A 24,305-nucleotide genomic window follows, 5' to 3' on the forward strand; every position below is an offset into this window, starting at 1 on the left:
CATAAGTATTCAGACCCTTTATTCAGTACTTTGTTTAAGCACCTTTTGGCAGCAATTACAGCCTCGATTCTTCTTGGGTATGACACTACAAGCTTGGCACACCAGTATTTGGGAAGTTTCTCCCATTCTTCTCTGCAGATCTTCTCGAGCTCTGTCAGGTTGGATGGGGAGCGTTGCTGCACAGCTATTTTCAGGTCTCTCCAGAGATGTTCGAGTTTTAAGTTCCTCGGCGTACACATCACGGACAAACTGAAATGGTCCACCCACACAGACAGCGTGGTGAAGAAGGCGCAGCAGCGCCTCTTCAACCTCAGTAGGCTGAAGAAATTCGCTGAAGAAATTCACCAAAAACACTCACAAACTTTTACAGCTGCACAATCGAGAGCATCCTGTCGGGCATTATCACCGCCTGGGACGGCAGCTGCACCGCCCATAACCCGAAAGGCTCTCCAGAGGGTAGTGAGGTCTAGCATAAAAGCCTGATTAGTGAAGTCCTGCAGAGATGGTTGACCTCTGGAAGCTTCCCCGATATCCACAGAGGAACTCTGGAGCTCTGTCAGAGTGACCATCGGGTTCCAAAAAACTGTTTTTGCTTTGTCATTATGGGGTATTGTGTGCAGATTAATAAGGATAATAAAAAATAAACACATTTTTAGAATAAGGCTATAACTTAACAAAATGTGGAAAAGGTGAAGGGGTCTGAATACCTTCCGAATGCACAGTAACTGCATAACATCAACAACATGCATGCCAATCTTTCCTTGTTGAGAGTTAAAGAGAGATGAAATACTTGTCTTGTAGTTTTTATAAGAAATATTACTTTGATGAGAATTCCAGATTGTCTGCATAATCAAATAACATACATCTCAGACACACATACATACCCCACAAGACAGGGGACTCGTCACAGTATTATACAGAGCCATGATCTCATGGAACCCCCCTTCTATCTCCAATTACTCAAGCAAACATCAAAATGACCTAAAAATGTTTTATAAAACAACATCTCATGGCACAATAGGAACTGTGAAATGACACACACTGACACACTCTTAACAAAGTTTAAGGCACTGCATCTCAGTGCTAGAGGAATCACTACAGACACCCTGGTTAGATTCCATGCTGTATCACAACCGGCCGCGATCCCATTTGGTGATGCACAATCTTCCCAGCGTTGTTCGGGATTGGCCGGTGTAGGCCGTCATTGTAAATAAGTATTTGTTCTTAACTGACTTGCCTAGTTAAATAAAGGTAAAATAAATTTTAAAACATACATTCTTTAGTATTGTTTGTATATCGTTGTATTTTATATTTGTATGACGGTTCTTGTCTATCAGTGTTTTGTTACTTGTCGTGTTGTATGTGTGGACCCCAGGAAGAGTAGCTGCTGCTTCAGCTAAAGCTAATAGGGATTCTAATAAACCAATAAAACCAGTAGTCATTCAGGATTTTCTGACACAATACATTAATTACCATTCATTTCTATTGGGCACAAAATCATCTGAATCACAACCAAAACTAACTGCAAATGCATCCAAGTTTGTAGAGTCACACACTTGATGTATTCATTGTTTGTTAGGAATATGGGACCAAATACTAAACTTTTGACTACTTTATTTTTACGAATCTTTAAGGGTGTCAATAATTTGGACTCCTACCTTTTTGAGAAAAATGGTATTACTTGTTAAGAAAAATCTATTTTTCTTTAGCAATTGTATTGCTGTAAAATTATATAATTTCCCACTTGTTTTTGAGCGTACAATATAGCCCAGTATTTGAATAATTTATTTTATACAGTCATTATTCCTCATCTTTATCAAGGGTGTCAATAATTTCAGACCCGCTGTACACACTCTTTGCCCCTGGAAAATAGTATTTGTTTGCCAAATTGAAGCATATGGAAAGCAGTTAGGAGCTTGGAAATGCCTCGGGATGAATCTCTTTACAAGGTTATCTTTCCCTGAGGAAGGAGTAAAAGTTTATTGATGATTTATAAATTATCAATAGAATAACGTAGTTATATCGTTATTACTTTAATTTAAATGGCATCACATTATGTGTTACCCTGATATCTTCATATAATAAAAAGGTCGGACTAAATAGCAAGATCCTTCTGAGCATTGAATACACAACTCATTCATTGACTCAATACAGTGGCTTGCCATCCCATGTGTGATTTAACACTGCTTATCTTCCGATGTGACAGCTATAGTTTAGTGAAAAGGGGTTGACTTGATTATAAAGCCCACAGTGCGTCAGTAGTTTACCACACAGTAGCTAGTGGTGTGGAGAGGAGATGAAGGCGGATGCCTCTCAGTGACTCGCTCTTTAAAAGACAATTTCCTAACAGGGTGTGGGTGTACCTCACAGCTCAGTCTGGCAGGTAGTGAGATCTAGCCCATCTGTGACACACACACGTTGCAGTGGAGAGTGAGTGTGTACCATACGGCAACACACCAACTAACTGACTGATGTTTGATTTGAGTTGAACTGCTTTCCAATCAGTCGAGAACTTTAGAGGAAACATGCCTCAAAGACGCATGCTGGTCTCTCAGGCAAATTATTGAGTCAATCCATCATTGAGGGAAATGCCCAGTCATATGAATGATGTTGTCACGACTTCCGCCGAGGTTGGTCCCTCCTTGTTCGGGCGGCGTTCGGCGATCGACGTCACCGGTCTTCTAGCCATCGCCGATCCACCTTTAATTTCCCATTTGTTTTGTCTTGTTTCCCGCACACCTGGTTTGCATTCCCTCATTACTCGTCTTGCATATAACCCTCTGTTTCCCCCCATGTCTGGGTGTGTGATTCTGTAAAGGAGTGTGTAACTGGCTGCAGGGAAGTCAGGCGCAGGAGAGCAGAAATGGGTAGCAAATGGAGCCCTTTATTGGGGCGAACAAAACACGGTACTATGAAAACTAAACACACACAGGTTACAATAACCCGGCGCAAACCAGCCTGGAGTACACATACATTTACACAGAACAATTCCACACACAGACATTAAAAATAAAGATAAACCCTTGAATGAGTAGGTGCGTCCAAACTTTTTTGACTGGTACTGGATGTGCATAAATATGATATAGCACCACGACTATACCCTGATGAAGACAGCTTGTCTGTCGAAAACGTTGGTTATTAGGTTATAAAATGAGTGCGTCTGAGCTACTAGAGTGTGTGGCTCTCCTTTCCTTTTTCAAGTGTTCTACTCTGCCAGCCAGCACCTAAACATGTGTGCGTTTCTTTCGCCTCCTGATAGCACCAGTATTAACCTTGCTAGACAAGGAATTACAAAATATTACTGTAGAGACGGATATGACCAGTGACATGATGGTATTGTCATTCCTTTTGGTCTAGAATTTATATGGACAGAAGCAGTCTAATTTATTCCCTGTCCGTTTTGAGAGTGGTGACAGTGTTTCTCATCAGGACACTCAGATCATCTGAGGACACTCCTTAGATCACATCCTCAAACAGCCTTGGTCTGGTCTGGTCTGGTCTAACTCATCTCATCTCTCTGCATCCTCTGACCCTTCCCTCCTCACTCCACGCCTAAACATGGCCAGAGATGTCTGACTACTTCCAATCACCACAAAGTGTCAACTAAAGGTTCCTTTCTGTAGTTGTGTGCCTTGACGAAATGTTGGCATCTGGGAGAGTTGTGCTAAAAGCACAAAGATGATTACCAATCAAGTGGAATGTCTTTGTCTGCAATTAAATGAGATTGATATCTTACATTTGTTAACATAAATAATACCTTGATAGTTGATGGTGGACTGGATAACTGTATTATTGACATGGTCCAGAGAGTTATGTGAAAGCCAGTGGTCCAGTTATAAATTGGTTTCGGACTGATTTAACCGGTCAATACTTTTTTGTCACCCATCAAATACATATCACATGTGGCGTCCCACAAGGTTAGATATTGGGTCCTTTACTGCTCAGTTTACATATATATATATATATGTTACACCTTGGCAGCGTTATCAGAAAGCAAAGCATTGATTTTCACTGCTACGTAGACAATACACAACTTTGTATTTCTGTGTCACCAGAGGAATTCAGCTCCACAGAAAATTATTAGACTGTATTAGTGATTTAAATTCTTGGATGGCTCACAACTTCCTCCAGCTAAATCAAGACAAGACTGGGGTATTTATTGTTGGAGCCAAAGCAGAGAGAGATAATCTAGCTGCACATTCTAATTCACGGGCCATAAAGATAAAACAAAAGGTAAAAATCCCAGGTTTCATTTTAGATTCTGTACAAAATATCAAATCACAAGTTAGGAATGTGACCAAAAGAGCTTTTTACCACCTGAGAAACTGTAACGGCTGTCGTCGGTGGAAGAAGGTGAGGACCAAGGTGCAGCGTGCTAAGTGTTCATGATTTTTGATGTAATCAACACTGAACGCTAAACAAAATAATAACTAGGAAGAACAAACAACCGAAACAGTCCTGTTTAGTGAATACATACAAAACAGAAAATAAACACCCACGAAACCCAGGTGGAAAAAGGCTACCTAAGTATGATTTTCAATCAGAGACAACTAACGAAACCTGCCTCTGATTGAGAACTATACCAGTCCAAACTCAAAAACCAACATAGAAAAACACACAGACTGCCCACCCCAACTCACGCCCTGACCAACTAAAACAAAGACAAAACAAAGGAACTAAGGTCAGAACGTGACAGGAACATTGCCAACATTTCTCTCACAGGCTGATACAAAGAGAATCATCCATGCTTTTATTACAAGCAGGCTTGACTACTGTAATGCTCTCCTGTCCGGTCTACCCAAGAAATCCATTGGTCAACTGCAAAACATACAGAATGCTGCAGCACGGGTACTGACCAAGACCAGGCAGAGAGCACACATTACACCGGTTTTAAGGTCTCTCTACTGTAAAACATACAGAATGCTGCAGCACAGGTACTGTCCAAGACCAGACAGAGAGCACACTTTACACCGGTTTAAAGGTCTCTGTACTGTAAAACATACATAATGCTGCAGCACGGGTACTGACCAAGACCAGACAGAGAGCAGACATTACACCGGTTTAAAGGTCTCTGCACTGGCTGCCTGTGAGTTTTACAATTCATTTTAATTATTCTATTGTGCACCCCAATACATGTCAGACATGTTATGTACCCAGTAGGTCCCTCAGGTCCCCTGGCACTGTCCTTTTTACTATCCCAAAGTTATTATGCAGCCTTTAGTTATTATGCCCCCAGACTCTGGAATAGCCTCCAATAGAACCCGAGGGGGGCCGGAACTGTGGACATATTTAAAAGAGATGTTAAAACACATGTTTTAGCTTTGCTTTTTAGGGTGCTTTTTAGTTGTTCAGTTTGTGTCATTCTTTAGTATGTTTATTTTATGTTTGTTGTGTAGTAAATATTGCAGCTTTTATTTTCGTAGGTTTGTAATATTTGTTTTCCTGTAAAGCACATTGCGTCGCATTCCATGTCTGAAATGTGCTGTATAAATAAAGCTTGATTTGATTTGTGGAACGAGAGATAACACTAAGGACTAATCATGCTCTCCCTCAGTAGCGTTTTAGTTGGCAGTGTGACATTCCAGACTGAAGGCAGAAGTGTTGAGAAGGAACTGACATAAATTCTCATCCTAATTGGCTTGAAGTCAATCTAACCTATGCATTCCTCGTTACCTGTAATATAAATGACTGTATCGCCCAGGTGGGATGACTTTTCAATGAGGTCCAATTCTAGGAACACTTTTTTACTCATGAATACCCTCAGAGTTATAAGATGTCGCATATGTTGGGTAGGGTTGCGTAAACAATCCAAATTAGTAGGCTAATTTCCGAATGAATTGCAATAACTAATAAAGAAGCTTTCAAGTTGACATCAGATGTTGAAAACTTGAAGACTGACATTCTTTATTGCTATTTATTGCTCTCTGTGGATGGGTTGCCTGACAACATCACAAAAAATATGTGGGCGCATTGATGGGCAGAATGCTGTGTGTTTTATGATTCTGAAAGGTCAGATAGCTGGGAGAAAACTACTCAACGACATGGCTGCTATGTCTCCATCTAATTTGGCTGATCTCTTGAGCTGGGCTAAACATGATTAACACAACACAGCTATGTTACCAAAATGTTGTTTCAGTTATATGGCTGAAACAGGACTGTAAAACACAAAATAAAGATGACTAGACTAAACATTTATTTCAGTTTTTTATCTTCCAGAAACATGTAATCATCTCCTGATGACATTCACAATTTTATCTTTATTTAACTAGGCAAGTCAGTTAAGAACAAATTCTTATTTTCAATGACAGCCTAGGAACAGTGGGTTAACTGCCTTGTTCAGGGGCAGAACGACAAATGTGTACCTTGTCAGCTCGGGGATTCAATCTTGCAACACTTTTGGTTACTAGTCCAAGACTCTAACCACTAGGCTACGCTGCCATTGATACTGACCCTTATGACTTCAATGGAGAATGATTTTCAAATGGGTTTGATTATCAATGCAGCTTGATTACAGACATTTGAGCTTCTATCATGTCATTTTGGCAGGCTCTATATAACCTCTCATCTGTATCAATCGTTCTACTTCAATGATACATTCATTTTATTACATACACTTTTTTTGTTTTTTTAGCAATCAAATTAAAGAAGTGAATCCTGTCAAAGACGCTAAGTTAACTTAACTTCCCAGCCAGCCTGATCTTCTTGGCACATATTCACACCTCTAAACATGTGAGAGGAAGCAACATGCCTGAGATTGACTGCGTACCCATTGAGACCGCCATTTCACTGAAACTACCTCTGTGGCCTGGGTAGGATTGAGCTGGATAGAGCAGCAATCTCATTTTACAGATTCATCCTTAGAGTTGACCCCAATGTCCAAAAAGACAATGAGGATATTAGGAACCTTTGTGTCTGGCTGGGATATTGAATGCAAAACACATGGCTATGTGCTGATTGAACCAGTCTGGTCACACACATCCAATAGTACCTGTACTTCAGCCTGGAATTGGTCCATCAATCATTAGAGGGATGATATAACCAACAAGTGTGTAGCATGTTATTTTGTTCTTTCTTGTGGTGTATATCCAGCCTGTATTTTACAGTTGAAGTCAGAAGTTTACATACACCTGAGCTAAACACATTTACTCCTAGTAAAAATTCCCTGTCTTAGGTCAGTTAGGATCACCACTTTATTTTAAGAATGTGAAATGTCCGAATAATAGTAGAGAGAATGATTTATTTCAGCTTTTATTTCTTTCATCACATTCCCAGTGGGTCAGAAGTTTACATACACTCAATTAGTATTTGGTAGCATTGCCTTTAAAGTGTTTAACTTGGGTCAAACATTTTCGGTAGCCTTCCACAAGCTTCCCACAATAAGTTGGGTGAATTTTGGCCCATTCCTCTTGACAGAGCTGGTGTAACTGAGTCAGGAGTGTAGGCCTCCTTGCTCGCACACGCTTTTTCAGTTCAGCCCACAAAGTTTCTATAGGATTGATGTCAGGGCTTTGTGATGGCCACTCCAATACCTTGACTTTGTTGTCCTTAAGCCATTTTTCCACAACTTTGCTTGGGGTCATTGTCCATTTGGAAGACCCATTTGCAACCAAGCTTTAACTTCCTGACTGATGTCTTGAGCTGTTGCTTCAATATATTCACATAATTTTGAAGTGCACCAGTCCCTCCTGCAGCAAAGCACCCCCACAACATGATGCTGCCAACCCTGTGCTTCACGATTGGGATGGTGTTCTTCAGCTTGCAAGCCTCCCCCTTTTTCCTCCAAACATAACAATGGTCATTATGGCCAAACAGTTCTATTTTTGTTTCATCAGACCAGAGGACATTTCTCCAAAAAGTACGATCTTTGTCCCCATGTGCAGTTGCAAACCGTAGTCTGGCTTTTTATGGCAGTTTTGGAGCAGTGGCTTCTTCCTTGCTGAGCGGCCTTTCGGGATATGTCGATATAGGACTCATTTTACTGTGGATGTAGATACTGTTGTACCTGTTTCCTCCAGCATCTTCACAAGGTCCTTTGCTGTTGTTCTAGGATTGATTTGCACTTGGTCCCATGGTGTTTATACTTCAAATCAAATCAAATCAAATTTATTTGTCACATACACATGGTTAGCAGATGTTAATGCGAGTGTAGCGAAATGCTTGTGCTTCTAGTTCCGACAATGCAGTAATAACCAACAAGTAATCTAACTAACAATTCCAAAACTACTACCTTATACACACAAGTGTAAGGGGATAAAGAATATGTACAAAAAGATATATGAATGAGTGATGGTACAGAGCGGCATAGGCAAGATACAGTAGATGGTATCGAGTACAGTATATACATATGAGATGAGTATGTAAACAAAGTGGCATAGTTAAAGTGGCTAATGATACATGTATTACATAAAGATGCAGTAGATGATATAGAGTACAGTATATACGTATACATATGAGATGAATAATGTAGGGTATGTAAACATTATATTAGGTAGCATTGTTTAAAGTGGCTAGTGATATATTTTACATAATTTCCCATTATTAAAGTGGCTGGAGTTGAGTCAGTGTGTTGGCGTATGATTGTTTGTACAGATGAAAGTGGTACCTTCAGGCGTTTGGAAATTGCTTCCAAGGATGAACCAGACTTGTGGAGGTCTACAATTTTGTTTCTGAGGTCTTGGCTGATTTCTTTAGATTTTCCCATGATGTCAAGCAAAGAGGCACTGAGTTTGAAGGTAGGCCTTGAAATATATCCACAGATACACCTCCAATTGACTCAAAGGATGTCAATTAGACTATCAGAAGCTTCTAAAGCCATGACATAATTTTCTGGAATTTTCCAAGCTGTTTAAAGGCACAGTCAATTTAGTGTATGTAAACTTCTGACCCATTGGAATTGTAATACAGTGAATTATAAGTGAAATAATCTGTCTGTAAACAATTATTGGAAAAATTACTAGTGTCATGCACGAAGTAGATGTCCTAACCGACTTGCCAAAACTATAGTTTGTTATGTGGAGTGGTTGAAAAATTAGTTTTAATGACTCCAACCTAAGTGTATGTAAACTTCCAACTTCAACTGTATGTGTGTATTAACATAGACCTTAGCCTATGCCTGCTATGTGATGCATGCCATAAAACACATGGAAGCTGTAGGCCTACATGCTACATGCAGATCTGCCACCAGAGGTGTCATGCCCATAAGGGGCACAGGGGCACGTGCCCCCTCAGATGTGTCCTGGGAAAAAAAGTACATTACATTTGTTTGTTTAATTTGTTGTTATTGTTTCTCTGTAATACTACTATGTCCTTACAGATGTAGGATGTTAATTTGAGGCAGTTTACTACAGCAGAAAAATAATCCCGCAGCAAAAGGAAATGGGAATTATTATGTGGATTATAATTAATGCACATTTTTTTGTAAGGGAAAATCAAGTCTGTTATTTCAAAGTGGAAATGACAGACTTCAGAAACCTTTTTAAACCTCAAATACACTACAGGTTTTACATTTCCTGCATTGCAGGAAACTTATCCTGCAACAGGGTGACCTAATTTAGTTTTTGGAATCAAACCACTCGATTGCATCCCTACTTTATATCGGCATCGAACATGTCACCCTCCCTAGGAGAAGCTGTCTGGATCTTTAATTTATAGACCCTTGCCCCCTTCGGTCTTAACGTAGACTTTGATCTGAAGCCATTCTTGTGATTATTGTGATTTAGCTATTCATTGTAAATGTTTGTAGGCCTATGAAGCCAAATTGTATCTATGATCGTATGCTATCCATTCATGATTTTTGTATGTTATCTTTTATATCTGAGAATGAACCAATGATATCAGGCCACACCTGGCCATGATTACAGACACCTGTGTGTGTCCTTTGACAGTATATAAACGAGTGACCTGCAGTGTTTGTCATTATACCCTGATGAAGACAGCTTGTCTGTCAAAACGTTGGTTATTAAATTATTGTATCTGAGCTCCTACAGTGTGCGGCTCTCCTTTAATTCTGTAGCAATTTTATGAAGTTGGCTTTAGCTAGCCCAGATATGTTTCCAATCTTCCAACCTCATAACTAGCTACTAAGACATGTCAGGCTATCAAGTTAGAATAGCTTGTCTAACTATCTTAGCTGGCATGCCTGCTGGCAAGGTTGGTGGACTAGAAAAGCAAGCAATTACTAAATGTACTGAACAAGACTCAGATTTTAGTAGAAATGCAGAGTAGCATATTTAGTGTCTTAAATTAAAAAATCAACAGTCGGTAGTATACAGACAGCTCAAGAGGTATGATTAGATATGCAGAAAAATAACCATGTAGTTTTACATAGAATTAAGCATAATGCTTATGGCTCTGGATTGCAGAAAAAAAAAGCTGTTTCATATGTTTGAAAAATGCTAAATTCTCCAAATTGGCAAATACCTGAATTATTGGTGATAATGAACAAAGAAATGTTATACATTCCTAATTAATGACATAATTGTGTTCTGGGTTTATTTTGTAAATTAGCTTCTGTGATTTTATATTTATAGCCCCTCTCTGACCCACCCACCAGCCATCCTCACATACTTTGTGCCCCCTCAGGTTTTTGGGTTGCATGACGCCCCTGTCTGACACAGAGATAGAAAAGAGTGAAATCACAGAATAAGAACTGTTAAGATCAATACATATATTCATTAGAGAGGGTTTGATATGTCCAACATTGATTCCATTAGCCTTTTTCACCAAGTCAACTGCAACTGCGATATATATTTCTTCAATAAGTCATTGCTTATTGTCCTAACTCAATAGTACTTACCTCTGGGTGTTTTGCCCTTATTGGATAATAATTTATCCTGAGGTAAACAATTCGAACACACAATGTAAAACAAATGGGTTGAGAAAAACAACACATGCATCATGAGAAAAAGGTCAGGTGGCTTTAGACAATCGTGAGTTTGCTCACCAGTTGCGCACAAAGCTATGTCAAAAACAATATTTACTCTCATAAAAATGCACATATGATGCTACATGGAGAGAGGCGGAGCAAAACATTGGAATATAAACTGACCACAGCGTTACCGATTGACAGGCACACGAAAGAGACCACACTATAACGCCTGTTACAACTTTGGCTTTGCTTAATAGATATCTGTTTGTTTCATACAGAAGAAACACCTGCAGCCTATCATCTATTCCCCCAAATTTACCGACATGGACGTTTTAAAGTTTGTGGTTTTGATAGTTGCAGTTTTTGCGCAGGTTTACTGTGCCCTGGGAACCCCAACCAGCGACGATGGAGATATTTGGTCGATTGAAAACTGGCAGGTAAAACGCACGTCCCTCTTTTGAAGTGCATAGCTAGTTGGAACTAGCGAATGTTGTAGCGTCCTGCTGCGTTCAAGCTATTATTTTTAGGTTTCACGTTTAGGACATCTGATAAGGCAATGGTTGATAGAAGGCTTCTGTTACTTATTCACTGTTACAATTATTGTTACAGAGGGATCCGTTGGAGAGTGGCTTGGCCTTCCGCGTGGCTGACCTCACCAAGAGGTCCGAACTGCAGCAGTTTCAACAACTCGTGGCGCAAAGCTCAGGTCAATTCAACTTTCATATCTTTTGATCTGGTCTGTTTTTTTGGGGGGGGGGGGGGGGGGGGGGTGTCCCTCAACCGATTCTAAGTAGGTGTTTCAAATTTTAAAGCATTTTAAATTAAATTATTAATTGGCCTGCTTTGGGCTATAACCTATATTATGTACTTCTCAAATAAATATGTGTGTGTGTGTGTGTTTGTGTTTCATCAGGGAATAAAGCAGACATGTTTATTGGACTCATGGGTCGAAGGTCCTCAAGTCGAGGTAGAGTCAAGCACTTTACCAGATTATAAATATGTTAGCTATCATTCTCCAGAACAATTTAAATCTAATGTATTTATTCCATATTTGTTTTTTTTCCAGAGTCACAAGAGGAATGGAACAAGCCCCAGTATTACTAGAGATGAAGATATGAACTTGATTGTTCAAAGTCACTGTAATAATCAATGTTGCTCAAATTATTAATCTAGGTCAAAGCAATCCAATACATGCAACAAAGTTTAATTTATGTAACATAAGTAAGGAATGTGTAATGAGGGTCAATAATTATTTGACCCATGTGTTTAAAAACTGGGTCGGGGATTTGCTGCAACTAATTGACATTGTATGCCTTCCTTAATTGTATCATTCTGTACTCTCCTTTGCAATACAAGCTGCTTGTCATGTTCAATCAAGTATTTTGTTGTTGTTGCATAATATTAGATGGCTTGTTATGCATATAAACAGGTATATTTGTCTAACTTAAGATAATTCACGTGTCATCACTGAGAGCATTACTGAACTTCAAGATTCATTAATAGTGGAAAAAACAATTTGCTTTTCTGTGCTTCATATGAAATGCTGATAATTTGTCAGTGAACCCCTACACATACTGCCCCAGAAAGAAAACCTTGCACACAGGATCAAGACATTTTGGAGTTCAGATTTATTGGAGAGGAAGCAAGTACAAAAGCAGGTGCACACAACTTATCTACATATTAATGCTGTACAGAGGTACTGCTGTGTAGCTACAGTGGTCTACTGCTCTTTTGATAGCTTATTGAAGAACAACTGCTTGTATGAAGGTGAACATTATGACCACACACACTGGTTTCAGGTAAACCGAGCTGTTCTGGAGTTGCTTTCTATAGCTGCCATGACAGGCACAGGAGGAAGCATCAAGACAACACAGACCACAGCAACATGTTGGGAGGCAAAATATGAAAGGCAGAGGTAAAGGAAGATAATTGTTTGTGGGAAATTAACAGTTGACCTGTTGTAGCAGTGTTCTCAGGTTCCAATAAAATATACAGTGAAATGAGCTGCAAGTTGACCTGCTATAATACCTCTGTGTGATGTTAGGCCAAGTTAGCATCTATTCATGCCAAAGATGCTGATATTATAGACTCTTTGAAGAACCATGAACTTTGCAACTAAATCATACCACAAAATATAGTGGACAGTGTACAATCTAGTTTTAGAGAGTCAAAATAAGGAAGTAAACAATCTGATGGGCAGGTATATTTCAAGGCCTTTCACTTAACATTCAAAAGCAGAAGGAATGAATGAAGCTTGACTGGCCCAAAACTATTTTAACATGCAATTTAAATTGGAAATCCAAAAGTTCAACACGAGTGCTTATATTCTGAAAATAATCATAAATGCCATATTATTGGAGAATTACTTTCTTAATTCAAACCTGGATCCAGTGAAATATACAGTCTATTTGGCAGCCTTGAAGAAATACCTCCTCTCAGATTGAGCTTGTTTTGTTACTCCCCCATGACATACAAATGCACAGATCAAATAGCTTATTTTTTTTAAATACACAAGAAAAACAAAAACAACCCAGAAACACAACTGAATAAAAACTCTACACAAGGATTAACACGGTTTCAGAATGACAGGGAAGTTTGTGAATCCTTTACGATGTTAATAAAGAGTTCACTTTGACATATGGTCAGTAAAGGCCATTTCTTCTGCAACTATAAAGATGTGCACTTTATATATTTATTGCCCTATTGTGGCTAGAAATTCTTGAGATGAGGGCCATACGTTGCTGTGGAAACTCAAAATCTTTATATACACACACACACAGCAGATGGAGGTAATTTCTGGTTTCATCCAATGTATATGCACAATCAGTCTAGCAGTCAGTAACATTTGCAGCAATTCAAAATGTTGGTGAAAAAAAATCCATTATTTTATCCTTATACACATAAACGGACATAAAATGGGTTGACCACAATGCAAAACAAATAGTCTCTATTGTTGGGTACTACATGCATTGTTCCTCTGCAACATGTTCGAGAAAATCTCTTCTAATGACACGTTCAAATCTAGTTCTCAGTACGGCTAGGAAACCAGTCCTGCACATTTTAAAAACTTTCTTCAAATATACTTTGTCTTGCCAAACCTGTACCATAAAATCTTCTCTCTATCATTTAAATATATTGACAGCATGACTTGAACTTGACATCAAATTCGTACTTTGGCCTTAGACAAAGCCTGACTGCAAATTCCAGTTCTGTTCTTTTTTCTTCTCTCCCAAAATGTTTACTTGTGCACTCTCCCTCATGGATTTAAAAGGAATGGATTGGGGAAAGGAACTTCCTCCAGCCAACGTTTTCACCAGTCCGAGGCTTTTAAATACTTGAAAGAGTGCACACTGGAGAGAAGGGGAAGAGGCAATCTTTCAGGAAGCCAAATTTAAAATAGCTTAAAAAAGGACATTAGCCAAAACAGCTTAAAACAGTGGTAAAACCAAACAGAAGTAAAAAAAATAATAATAATAATAAAAAATAATAAAAAAATAAAGCCAAAACCAAACAGAAACACTAAAGACAATCAAGACACATGGATACATTGTTGTGTTGTGGCTCACTAGGTTAACACGGTTCTACTGAGAAGTCGTGTGAGGAAAGCTAGGGTCTGGTTTCAAGCAACCCACTATTAGTATTCTTCTTGATATTATGATCTACTACTTAAGCCTGGTTAGGACTCTCAATAATACTGACCAAAAAGTTGTTTGAAGTAAACTATTCTGATAGTGAGCTTTGAACCCAGGTCATTGTGTTGGAGAGTTGGCGTGGTATGGTGTAGGGGGAAGAAGTGTCCTATGTTCCTTTAGGTGGGGTCCACTTTAAGGCAGTGGGTTCAATAGTCTTGCTGCTGCCACGCTTGGTCTCCTTGGCTTTCCAGTCGTCGATTAGGTCCTGGAGGAGATAGTTAGCATGTTAGCCTCAGAAGCCAAGGTTTGTCACGTTCCGTTCCAAATCCTGTGGAAGTTCACCTCAAAATGAAATTTAAAAGAAAGGACAGACAACAGTGGTATAGATGGAAACTAGACATGTTGCCACTTTCAAACCCATTAAATATTTTGCATGTTAAATTAATACACAACAGACAAACTGTCTGACACAGTAGAAAGAGAAACAAAGCCAATTAAAAAAATAAAGCAAAAAAAAAAAGCCTCTCCTGAGGGGAAACGTCACTAATACTTAAAATCCAATACCCAAGTTCTCCAGACTTCCAATAGTAAAGTCAACGTGACGAGATTTGGAAGGATGGCTCTGTGAGGTTAGTAGCACGCTAGCACTGCTAGGCTCAATGATAAGTGGATGTCCACAACAATAGAGACTGAACTGACGTCTAATGGAATAACCCAAACCCCAACTAATTCCACAGTTAGTTGGAGAAATGTCCTGGCCGTCACACTAAATCAGAATTTGTTCTTGGCTGATTAAATAATATATAAAGAATAAATATATGAAGAAATGGTAGGTGACATACCTGTCTCTTCAAGACCAGGTGCTTCCCTTTCCAGTACTTGAGCATCTGGAGGGACTGCAGGGTGCTGACGATGTCCACTGGGTTGACGGCTGTCTCCTGGCTGATCTCCTTGATGGAGATCTCCTTCCCCTGGAACTGGTTGAGGTAGCGCAGCAGCACCTCCTTCCAGTAGGACCTGTAGCTGATTAGGCCCAGGTCTGAGAGGGGCCGCTCTGGAGAGCCCACCTTCTCCTCCACTTTAGACAGTAAGTAACCTGGGAGAGGGCAGACCACACACAGGGTTACACAGAGACCAGGGTTAGAGAGAAACCAGGACCAGACACAGGGTTACAGAGAGATCAGGTAGAGAAACCACAAGGTAGTGGCTGTACTCACTGAAGTCAATCAGCATCTTTCCGTAGCCCTGCCTCATGTACTGTGGCATGGTGAGGATACAGGAGACATTGTAGTTTAGGAACGAGTTCTTCTCCTAAAATGGGAGGGCATAGACGTTTTGAGTTTGAGAAAAGCAGTTCATAAATAAAACGTAGCATTATGACTACGACTGACTGGTTACCTTTGAGAAGTAGCCAACAAGATGGCAGCCGGTGTTGTCAGCCTCTGTCATTACGTAGAAGAGGAAGGGCTCCACGTCGTAGTATAGGGTCTTGTGGTCCAGGAAGAGCTTAGCCAGAAGGCACAGGTTTTGGCAGTAGATCTGTGGACGATAGGGTCATTTAGCAGGGCTATGGTCAGAGCAGGGTAGTCATAACATTCACAAGGCAAGATAACGTAACATTCCTGGGACCCCAGCAATCTCTCACCTTGTTCTTTTTACCGTCCACCTCAAAGACGGAGATGTTTCCCTTTCGATAGATCTCATCCCCTGGTGGGTGTTTCCAGACACACTTGGCCTGTACAGGGGGACGGACAGCACCGATCATCATACAAAAACCTACTGAGAACTGAGATCCACTCTGAAACGTCCGAATCCATCCATAAAGAACAATCAGAAAACACCGGAGAAACTAATTGACATGCACCAACGTTCTCACCATGTGCCGGCGCAGGATGGTCAGACTCTTCATGTACTTGAGGCAGAACTCACACATGTAGAGGCGTCCCAGGCGGGCGTACTCCTCGGGGTAGGGCGAGTGGTACCAGGTGTCCAGCTCGTAGCGGCCAAACACAATGGTCTTGATCATGTTGCTGCCCTCCGCCACCTGGCCCTGCAGCTTCTCCTGCACCAGGCGGAGGACAGGGAGAGGGGACAGAAAAGAGAGGAGGAAGAGAGAGGTTTGACCAACGCAGCGAGGGAGAGGGGCAGGCAAAGCGCCACGGGAGGAGAACTCATTACTCTCCATGGAAGCGACCACAGAGAATACGCTTTCATTTTGGAAAAAAGGTTATAAATATGTGTGGAAAGGATAAGAGAGAGCTTTGATTTGGAAGACTGAAAGGGGAGCCTCTTAAAGATATCGGCTAGAGTAAATCTAACTCAAAGAGAGCGAAGAAGAACTTCTCCATAAACTACCCGGTCTTGTAACTGACAACACCAGACAGTGTGAGTAGCCAGATTACCCAGAATGCTCCCTGTCTGGCACTGCCCACCATAAACGGTGAGAGCTGGGCGTCGACTGGGCCCAGTCCAGACAGTCACTAGTACAGGCTCAGGAAAAGAAAGAGGAAAATGGGAGGAAGGGCGATGAGTTCTCTCTCTTACAAGATCCTCCGAAGCACGTGCCTGGGCTTTTCGAAAGAGCTCCAGGTCGTAATCACTTGTGATGTTCTCCAGGAGGGGCTCTCGGTTGTTGCCGTGGGACTGCCGGTGATCCTGGGACATCAGAGAGGGAGAAGAAGCCTTTAACCTCAGAACAATCAGCACATCTCTTCAACCGGACACATTATTTACCTTCAACATATCTGTTGTCCGAACAGTTGTCAAACTGTGCTTGCGAGACACTTTTTAATTTTGCAAGCATTATATTTGTTTACCTTTCGTATGGGATAAGAGTGTATTACAACGTGTAGGCTACAGCTTTTTCTTCTGGCACTAATGGAAAAGGGTCGTTTTTTCTTTCCTAGAGTTTGGATTAGAGGTCAGATCATCACACTCACCATGTACTGGTCTTTCTGCTCTTTTAGCAGACCCGAGTTCCTCTTCTTCCTCATTTCCGTCACCTTCTCCTTGTACCTCATCTGTCTCTCCGTTGGGGCCTAATCCATTATGCAATGTTATGAAACTGCCATGATACTGCCTTTAAATCCAAATCCTTAACTAATTTGCGCCCTATTGCCTTTCTTGAAACATTTACTGCAAGGAAGGACAAATCCAAACCAAAAACAGTAGCGTAGTGATAAAATGAGATGGTCGACCAAATGAAAGGCCCAGGATCAGGATCATAGTACCTGGTGACGGGTAGCGTGTCTGTTCTCATCCTGCCGGTGGGACAACGTCCGCTCCTCCACCTGTTTGTCACGAGAGGAGGCCCTCGTCTGTGAAGAGAAATCCCGTTTGGTAAGCCATCCCTACTAAAGATATGCCTACAGTATGTTGTTTTATTAAGTAGTAGGCAGACAGATTTCAGACACGGCCCAAGAATCCCACACCTCAACACTAAGGCCAACTTCCAAGGTCTTGTAGATTTACCTTGCATTCATCTACAGAGAGGTTGTGGAAGAGAGGGCAGCCAGATATTGAGAAGTGTCTCTCATGTTTCCCTGTCAAATGGCCTGAAAAAAAATAAAACAGAGAACGTCAAGTGAAACAAATGCAGAACATAACAATTAACAGTGTGTGTTTTGAAGGTGTTGCATTCTGAGGTCCACTTTGCACAAAAAGTCAACAATGTAAATAAATGTCCTGCCCTCATTGACGGTGGAGCTGACAGTTAAGAATGAGATAATTTACCCAGGGAGTTGCAGCCTGGTGTGGGGCACTTCATGTTGAAGTTGTAGCTCTCGTGGAAGCGACGGCGCTTGGGCCTGTGGGAGAGGTCGCTGCCAGAGTCTTTGAGTGACAGCTCCTTGGCCAGGGACTCGTCAGGAGAGGCGTTAGGGCTGGACACGTCAATGTCCGACTCCGATGAGAGGGCGTTCCCTGTTGGGGTGCGGGGCGGAGACTCGTCCTGGTCTGCTGCTCGCTTCAGGTCTGGAAAAGCCAACGAGGAGAAGAACACGTGAAGGAATTGTTATACTCACAATCCCGACAGACACCTCACATTTTTTTATTTGACCTTTATTTAACTAGGCAAGTCAGTTAAGAACAAATTATTATTTACAATAACGGCCTACCCCGACGACGCTGGGCCAATTGTGCGCCGCCCTATGGGACTCCCAATCATGGCCGGTTGTGATACAGCCTGGAATCGAATCAGGGTCTGTAATGACGCCTCTAGCACTGAGACGCAGTGCCTTAGACCGCTGTGCCACTCGGGAGCCCACACGATGGGGCATAGTTCATATTTCAAATGCCTGGCATGGATCTAGAATTATAAATGAGGACATTCCAACTATCTCAACACTCTCTCACAGTACCATGTTTATATAGTTTCAGAACACAAGATTCCATTTTGTTGTGATGCTGCTATACACACACTATGCTATATATTTTTTTGTCAATGTTGGTGATGCATTTGTTTTTCACAAAATTCTTGCACGCCCCCTTCAGGTTTTCCCAAGGCATGTTTTTCCAAAGGCAAAAAGTGAGGGGTATGAAATAGGACAAGAGGGGATGACGACTCATCGTGACACCAAACACCCAATACATGATCACATACAACGACCCCACCACACCAGGAACGGAACCCAAAGGAATGAATAGGGATGGTAGCTACAAGCATAGGCTGCAATTTTCAGCAGAACTGTCTGAGTAACGAGCAGAAACATAACAAATGAGTGGAATAACATGTGGAGGACAACACAAGCTCAAATCATCTATGTTTGAGGACACAAGCCCAAAACAAACTTAAAGAGTAGAAATGCGCTGGTTGAGCATCACTGCCTGTTTGAAAACTTAAAATGATACAATGAAAATATATCCTAAATAACACAGTGGGTGGCCAGCTCTCAGGTGTGGACAATTGAGCGGGGGGGGGGACTGTGAGAGAAAGTGACCATGCTGCCTCGTTCTCCTACCTTCCACATGCTGCTCCGTGTCCGACCCCGAAGAGCGACTCTGGCGCAGAGGGTATTTCTTGGGGGTGACCGGCGACCCTTGCTGCAGACTACGGCTACGGGTCACACGCCGGGCAGAGAAGGTCACCACCTCTGCTGGGCTGATCTGGACAGGGCTGGAATCTAAAAATACATTTTTTTAAACAGGCGTCTTCAGGGGTCTCTGGCCCTCAGAAGTAATGTAGCAGGCTAGGAGCTACAAGTCTTCTGTCTCGTCAATGGAGAAATCCCTTTCAAGCAGACACTTACACTCCCTTAACAAACAAACGGATTCATTTCCACAACATACCTGACCATATAGGATTCATATACAGGCAACAAAAACAAAAACATAGGCCCAAGCAGTAAGCTACTTGTTGTATATAACAACTTAATAACAATATCAGTTCAGTTCTCACATTGAGGACCAAGGGACGTGCCAAGCTTTTCAAAAACCACATTGAAAAAAAACTGGATGCATTCTATAACAAAAGGGAGTGGGAATAATATCATCCTCTACTCAAACCATGACTGCCAGACCGAATAGGGATCAGGGGGGGATGACTGCTGTCTAAACCTATTCACAGTTTATGAGCTTGAATGCTGATATACAATGGCTATTGTACAGCAAGAGATAACAACTCATGAGCACATCTATGGGTATATCTACAGACAGACAAAAGAGAACCCCAGCATTACAGTCAGTATCCTCATTTTGAATCTTCTGACTTAGACTATTGTCATAACATTTGGTTCAATGACCGAGACTGAAAACTCATAGGGATGGAATCCAAGGGATTCATAGTTATTCAGCAGATTCTTGATGCAGAAAAATAACAATATAAATATATTGGCCATCTCATGACAGTTCCATATCAAAACTGCATTGTTGTATTCAGCGCATGTGACAAATAAAATTTGATTTGAAAACAGCATATTTACCTTGAGAACTTTGGCTGAGTCGCAGCGATGCCCGGGTGAGGCGCGTGTTCCTCCGTGTTCTCCCATAGGTCTCGATTCTGTCTGTGTGCTCATGGTCAGCAGAGAAGTCTGAATCCTCAGTGCCCTCGGAGCTGCTCCCAGCATTCCTCTTTCATAGAACAAAAGGAAAGATCATCGTCAGTTATGCACATCAATCAGTAACATAAATATCACGCTTCTTTGGTTTGGTTTCTGTTAGCTTGTATAAACAAAACTGCTATCGTTGAATCCATTTATGATTATCATGAAGCATCACTTGTGTGCCCCAATCTTCCTATCTTCCAACATGTGGGAGGAAACAGCGCAATAGCCGCTCTAACTGGGACGTGAATAGGCTATATTCAGTAGCCTACAGTGCATTCGGAAAGTATTCAGACCCCTTGACTTTATCCACATTTTGTTACGTTACAGCCATATTCTAAAATAGATTAAATTGTTTTTTCCTCCTCAATCTACACACAATACCCCATAATGACAAAGCAAAACGTTTTTTTATTTTAGCAAATTTATCAAATATATCACATTTACATACGTACTCAGACTGTTTACTCAGTACTTTGTTGAAGCACCTTTGGCAGTGATTACCCATTCTTCTCTGCAGACCCTCTAAAGCTCTGTCAGGTTGGACGGGGAGCATCACTGCCCAGCTATTTTCAGGTCTGTCCAGAGATGTTGGATTGGGTTCAAGTCCGGGCTACTCAAGGACATTCAGAGACTTTTCCCGAAGCCACTCATGCGTTGTCTTGGCTGTGTGCTTAGGGTCGTTGTCCTGTTGGTAGGTGAACCTTCACGCCAGTCTGAGGTCCTGAGGGCTCTGGAGCAGGTTTTCATCAAGGATCTCTCTGTACTTTGCTCCGTTCATCTTTTCCTCGATCCTGACTAGTCTGCCAGTCCCCGGACACTGAAAAACAACCCCACAGCATGATGCTGCCTCCACCATGCTTCACCTTAGGGATGATGCCAAGTTTACTCCAGACTTGGTTTCATCAGACCATAGAATCTTGTTTCTCATGGTCAGAGTCCTTTAGGTGCTTTTTGGAAAACTCCAAGAGGGCATGTGCCTTTCACTAAGGAGTGGCTTCCGTCTGGCCACTCTACCATAAAGGCCTGATTGGTGGAGTGCTGCAGAGATGGTTGTCCTTCTGGAAGGTTCTCCCATCTCCACAGAGGAACTCTGGAGCTCTGTCAGAGTAACCATTGGGTTCTTGGTCACATCCCTGACCAAGGCTCCGATTGCTCAGTTTGGCCGGGCGGCCAACTCTACGAAGAGTCTTGGTGGTTCTAAACTTCCATTTAAAAAAAGATCAAGTTGTCGAAACATCTTAAGGATGATCAATGGAAACAGGATGAACCTGAGCTCAATTTCGAGTCTCATAGCAAAGGGTCTGAATACTTACGTAAATAAGGTGTTTAAAAAAAATACATTTTCAAGAATTTCAAAAAAACTGTTTTTGCATTGTCATTATGGGGTATTGATATGTTTTTTAAATGTTTTAAATACATTTTAGAATAAGGCTGTAACGTAACAGAATGTGGAAAAGGGGAAGAGGTCTGAATACTTTCCGAATACACTGTATATCCCCAATATAGCTCCGGTCTCCCCTAATCTGCATCGGATGCACTCATAAATTCTCTGCTACTCACAGAATGTTTCAGAGATCTCAAGTTATGATGCTGCGTGCATTTCATCAAATGCTCGCAGTCAAACAACAAATAATGCGACACAGGTTATTTTCCTGTGTTTAGTCCAGACTGCATTCTCACCTGCAGTGAACCGCACCACGGTATGAATTGAATCGGACAGAGTACACCCTTTTTGAAAAAATCATGGTGCGTTGTTCAGTGTGCTCCCAAGTGCAGATAGTAATCACACCAGTCCAAACGAGCCGAACTAAGGGGTAAACGCACCTGAGGTCGGGGAGAAAATGCACCAAACCAATTGTGCAAAAGCCCCCTACAACTGCAAAAACATCTGGCAAAGAAATGTACTTTATGTCCTGAATAGAAAGCGTAACGTTTGGGGCAAATCCCAACACATCACTGATTGCCACTCTTCATATTTTCAAACATGGTGGTGGCTGCCTCATGTTATGGGTATGCTTGTTATCAGCAAGGACAAGCAAATTTTTTAGGATAAAATAAATGGAATAGAGCTGAGCACAGGCAAAATCCTAGAGGAAAACCTAAACACTGGGTAACAAATTCAGGACAATAACGTAAAACACAAGGACAAACATACACAAGAGTTGCTTATCAAGATGGCATTGAATGTTCCTGAGTGGCCTAGCTACAGTTTTGACTTGAAATTGGCTTGAAAATGGCTGTCTAGCAGTGATCGACAACCAACTTGACAGAGCTTGAAGAATTTAAAAAATAATAATGTGCAAATATTGTACAATCCAGGTGTGCAAAGTTCTTCGAGACTTACCCAGAAAGACACAGCTGTAATTGGAAAATGTGATTCTAACATGTATTGGACACAGGTGTGAATACTTCTGATTTCATTTTTAATAAATTTGCTAAAACTACATGTTTTCATTTTGTCATTATGGGGTATTGTGTGTAGACGGGTGAGAAAAAACATCTAATCAATTTTGAATTCAGGCTGTCACACAACATGTGGAATAAGTCAAGGGGTATGAAAACTTTCTGAAGGCACTGTATGTTTTGAAGCAAACTGGACTGGAGTACTAGCTAGTAAAAAAAAATCATAATCCAACAGCATAAGCACATAAAATACAAGAATCACCCGAAAATATTGTTTACAGGGGTCAATGGTTTACACTTTTATTAATATGGAGGAGGAGCATGTGTTCAAGCAACACTTCCGTAAGTACTTTTCCCACAATGCACCATGTCAAAACATTTACCAACGGCCAGAATTGAAATCCGCTCGGGAAATGTTCCAAAACAAACATGAAACGGACCATACATATGTATATCAATAACATTACCATACTGTTACGTTAACAACTAGCGTTGCGAAAATAATTTCGAGATGAAAATGGCTCAACAATCTTGAGGGCACTATGTGTCTTTAAACCAATTGCAAGTGAGGAAAGGCGGGACATGAGAATATTAAACCAATTGACACTATGTTATTCCTGAATCAATCCAATAAAATCGTTGTTTTCAGGAAGACAAGTATTTCCCTCACCACCAGCAGGATTCAACTAGCTACAGCCAGAGAGGTTTGAAGCTATATAACACCTTTTGCGTACACCCTGCGGGCCTGTTCCACCAAGCTTTTGGTTCCATCACTGCTAGCTGGTGGTTCATCTGTAAGCTAGATAACTACGTTAGCTAGCTAAAACGACTGTGAAGAAATGTTCAAATGCGCCCCATCACAATAGCCATGAATGAACACTCACAGATAGCAAGCATTAGCTAGACCAATATCGCATCAGCTTACCATGGCATTTGTGCTATTCTAAATGTTACAACTTATTGTGCTATGCTTGAACGCAAACTAGGATTCAATTGGCTCCTATTTGTCACGTTATAGTGACATGATAGCTAATTAGCTAAACAAATTAACATTACATATAACGTTAGCTAGCATGAGTCAGTCACCTGTATTTTACCACCAACGTTAAGTATCTAAATCAACCAAGTTCTTACCTTTCTCCGAGGCATATTTCACTTTAACGGCGTCTGTTTTAAGACGTTGGCTATCCCTTAGCAGTAAAAATAAACACAGCGTTTTAAAATTAAAATGCTCACTAAATAAACTGGTTGACTGGACATACCGCTCAACGTTTGTGTCACACTTCCGTGGTATGTTCAAGCAAGTCGACACGTTTCGGAATGTTTTGAAACGGTTCAACTGTTATTCAATTGGCCACTAGA

General features: G+C 41.1%; 2 protein-coding genes across 3 annotated transcripts; one reads left to right on the forward strand and one right to left on the reverse strand.

Moving 5' to 3' along the window:
• Positions 1-11,014: 11,014 nt before the first annotated feature.
• LOC118937741 (uncharacterized) lies at positions 11,015-12,315 on the forward strand. Its single transcript, XM_036938405.2, has 4 exons — positions 11,015-11,304; positions 11,477-11,573; positions 11,781-11,834; positions 11,934-12,315. The coding sequence occupies exons 1-4, from the start codon at positions 11,191-11,193 to the stop codon at positions 11,969-11,971; spliced, it is 303 nt and encodes a 100-aa protein (XP_036794300.1). The 5' UTR covers positions 11,015-11,190; the 3' UTR covers positions 11,972-12,315.
• Positions 12,316-12,480: 165 nt separating this feature from the next.
• Positions 12,481-24,305, reverse strand: LOC110538409 (histone acetyltransferase KAT7). Of its 2 annotated transcripts, none has more exons than XM_021625219.3 (14): positions 24,078-24,305; positions 20,418-20,565; positions 19,458-19,619; positions 18,232-18,471; positions 17,971-18,053; positions 17,730-17,816; positions 17,439-17,537; positions 17,044-17,154; positions 16,376-16,561; positions 16,145-16,234; positions 15,898-16,038; positions 15,717-15,810; positions 15,342-15,595; positions 12,481-14,764 (listed from the first exon to the last, which is right to left on the reverse strand). In XM_021625219.3, the coding sequence occupies exons 1-14, from the start codon at positions 24,090-24,092 to the stop codon at positions 14,666-14,668; spliced, it is 1,809 nt and encodes a 602-aa protein (XP_021480894.1). In that variant the 5' UTR covers positions 24,093-24,305; the 3' UTR covers positions 12,481-14,665. The 2 variants fall into 2 exon arrangements, with proteins under 2 accessions (XP_021480894.1, XP_036794298.1); XM_036938403.2 differs by having other exon boundaries at positions 17,065-17,154; positions 24,078-24,265.

This window comes from Oncorhynchus mykiss, chromosome 12 (assembly GCF_057628025.1).
Source record: "Oncorhynchus mykiss isolate SJ-2025 chromosome 12, ASM5762802v1, whole genome shotgun sequence".
Lineage (NCBI taxonomy): Eukaryota > Metazoa > Chordata > Actinopteri > Salmoniformes > Salmonidae > Oncorhynchus > Oncorhynchus mykiss.

What these genes read in the sequence shown, in the direction of transcription:
- LOC118937741 (XM_036938405.2), top strand. Translation starts at nt 11,191, where the DNA reads ATGGACGTTTTAAAGTTTGTGGTTTTGATAGTTGCAGTTTTTGCGCAG. An exon ending in GGTCGATTGAAAACTGGCAG is followed by an intron (nt 11,305 to 11,476) that starts GTAAAACGCACG and finishes TTATTGTTACAG; the next exon opens with AGGGATCCGTTGGAGAGTGG. An exon ending in ACTCGTGGCGCAAAGCTCAG is followed by an intron (nt 11,574 to 11,780) that starts GTCAATTCAACT and finishes GTGTTTCATCAG; the next exon opens with GGAATAAAGCAGACATGTTT.
- LOC110538409 (XM_021625219.3), bottom strand. An exon ending in TCTCTGTAGATGAATGCAAG is followed by an intron (nt 17,817 to 17,970) that starts GTAAATCTACAA and finishes TTCTCTTCACAG; the next exon opens with ACGAGGGCCTCCTCTCGTGA. An exon ending in ACCTGGTCTTGAAGAGACAG is followed by an intron (nt 14,765 to 15,341) that starts GTATGTCACCTA and finishes TATCTCCTCCAG; the next exon opens with GACCTAATCGACGACTGGAA.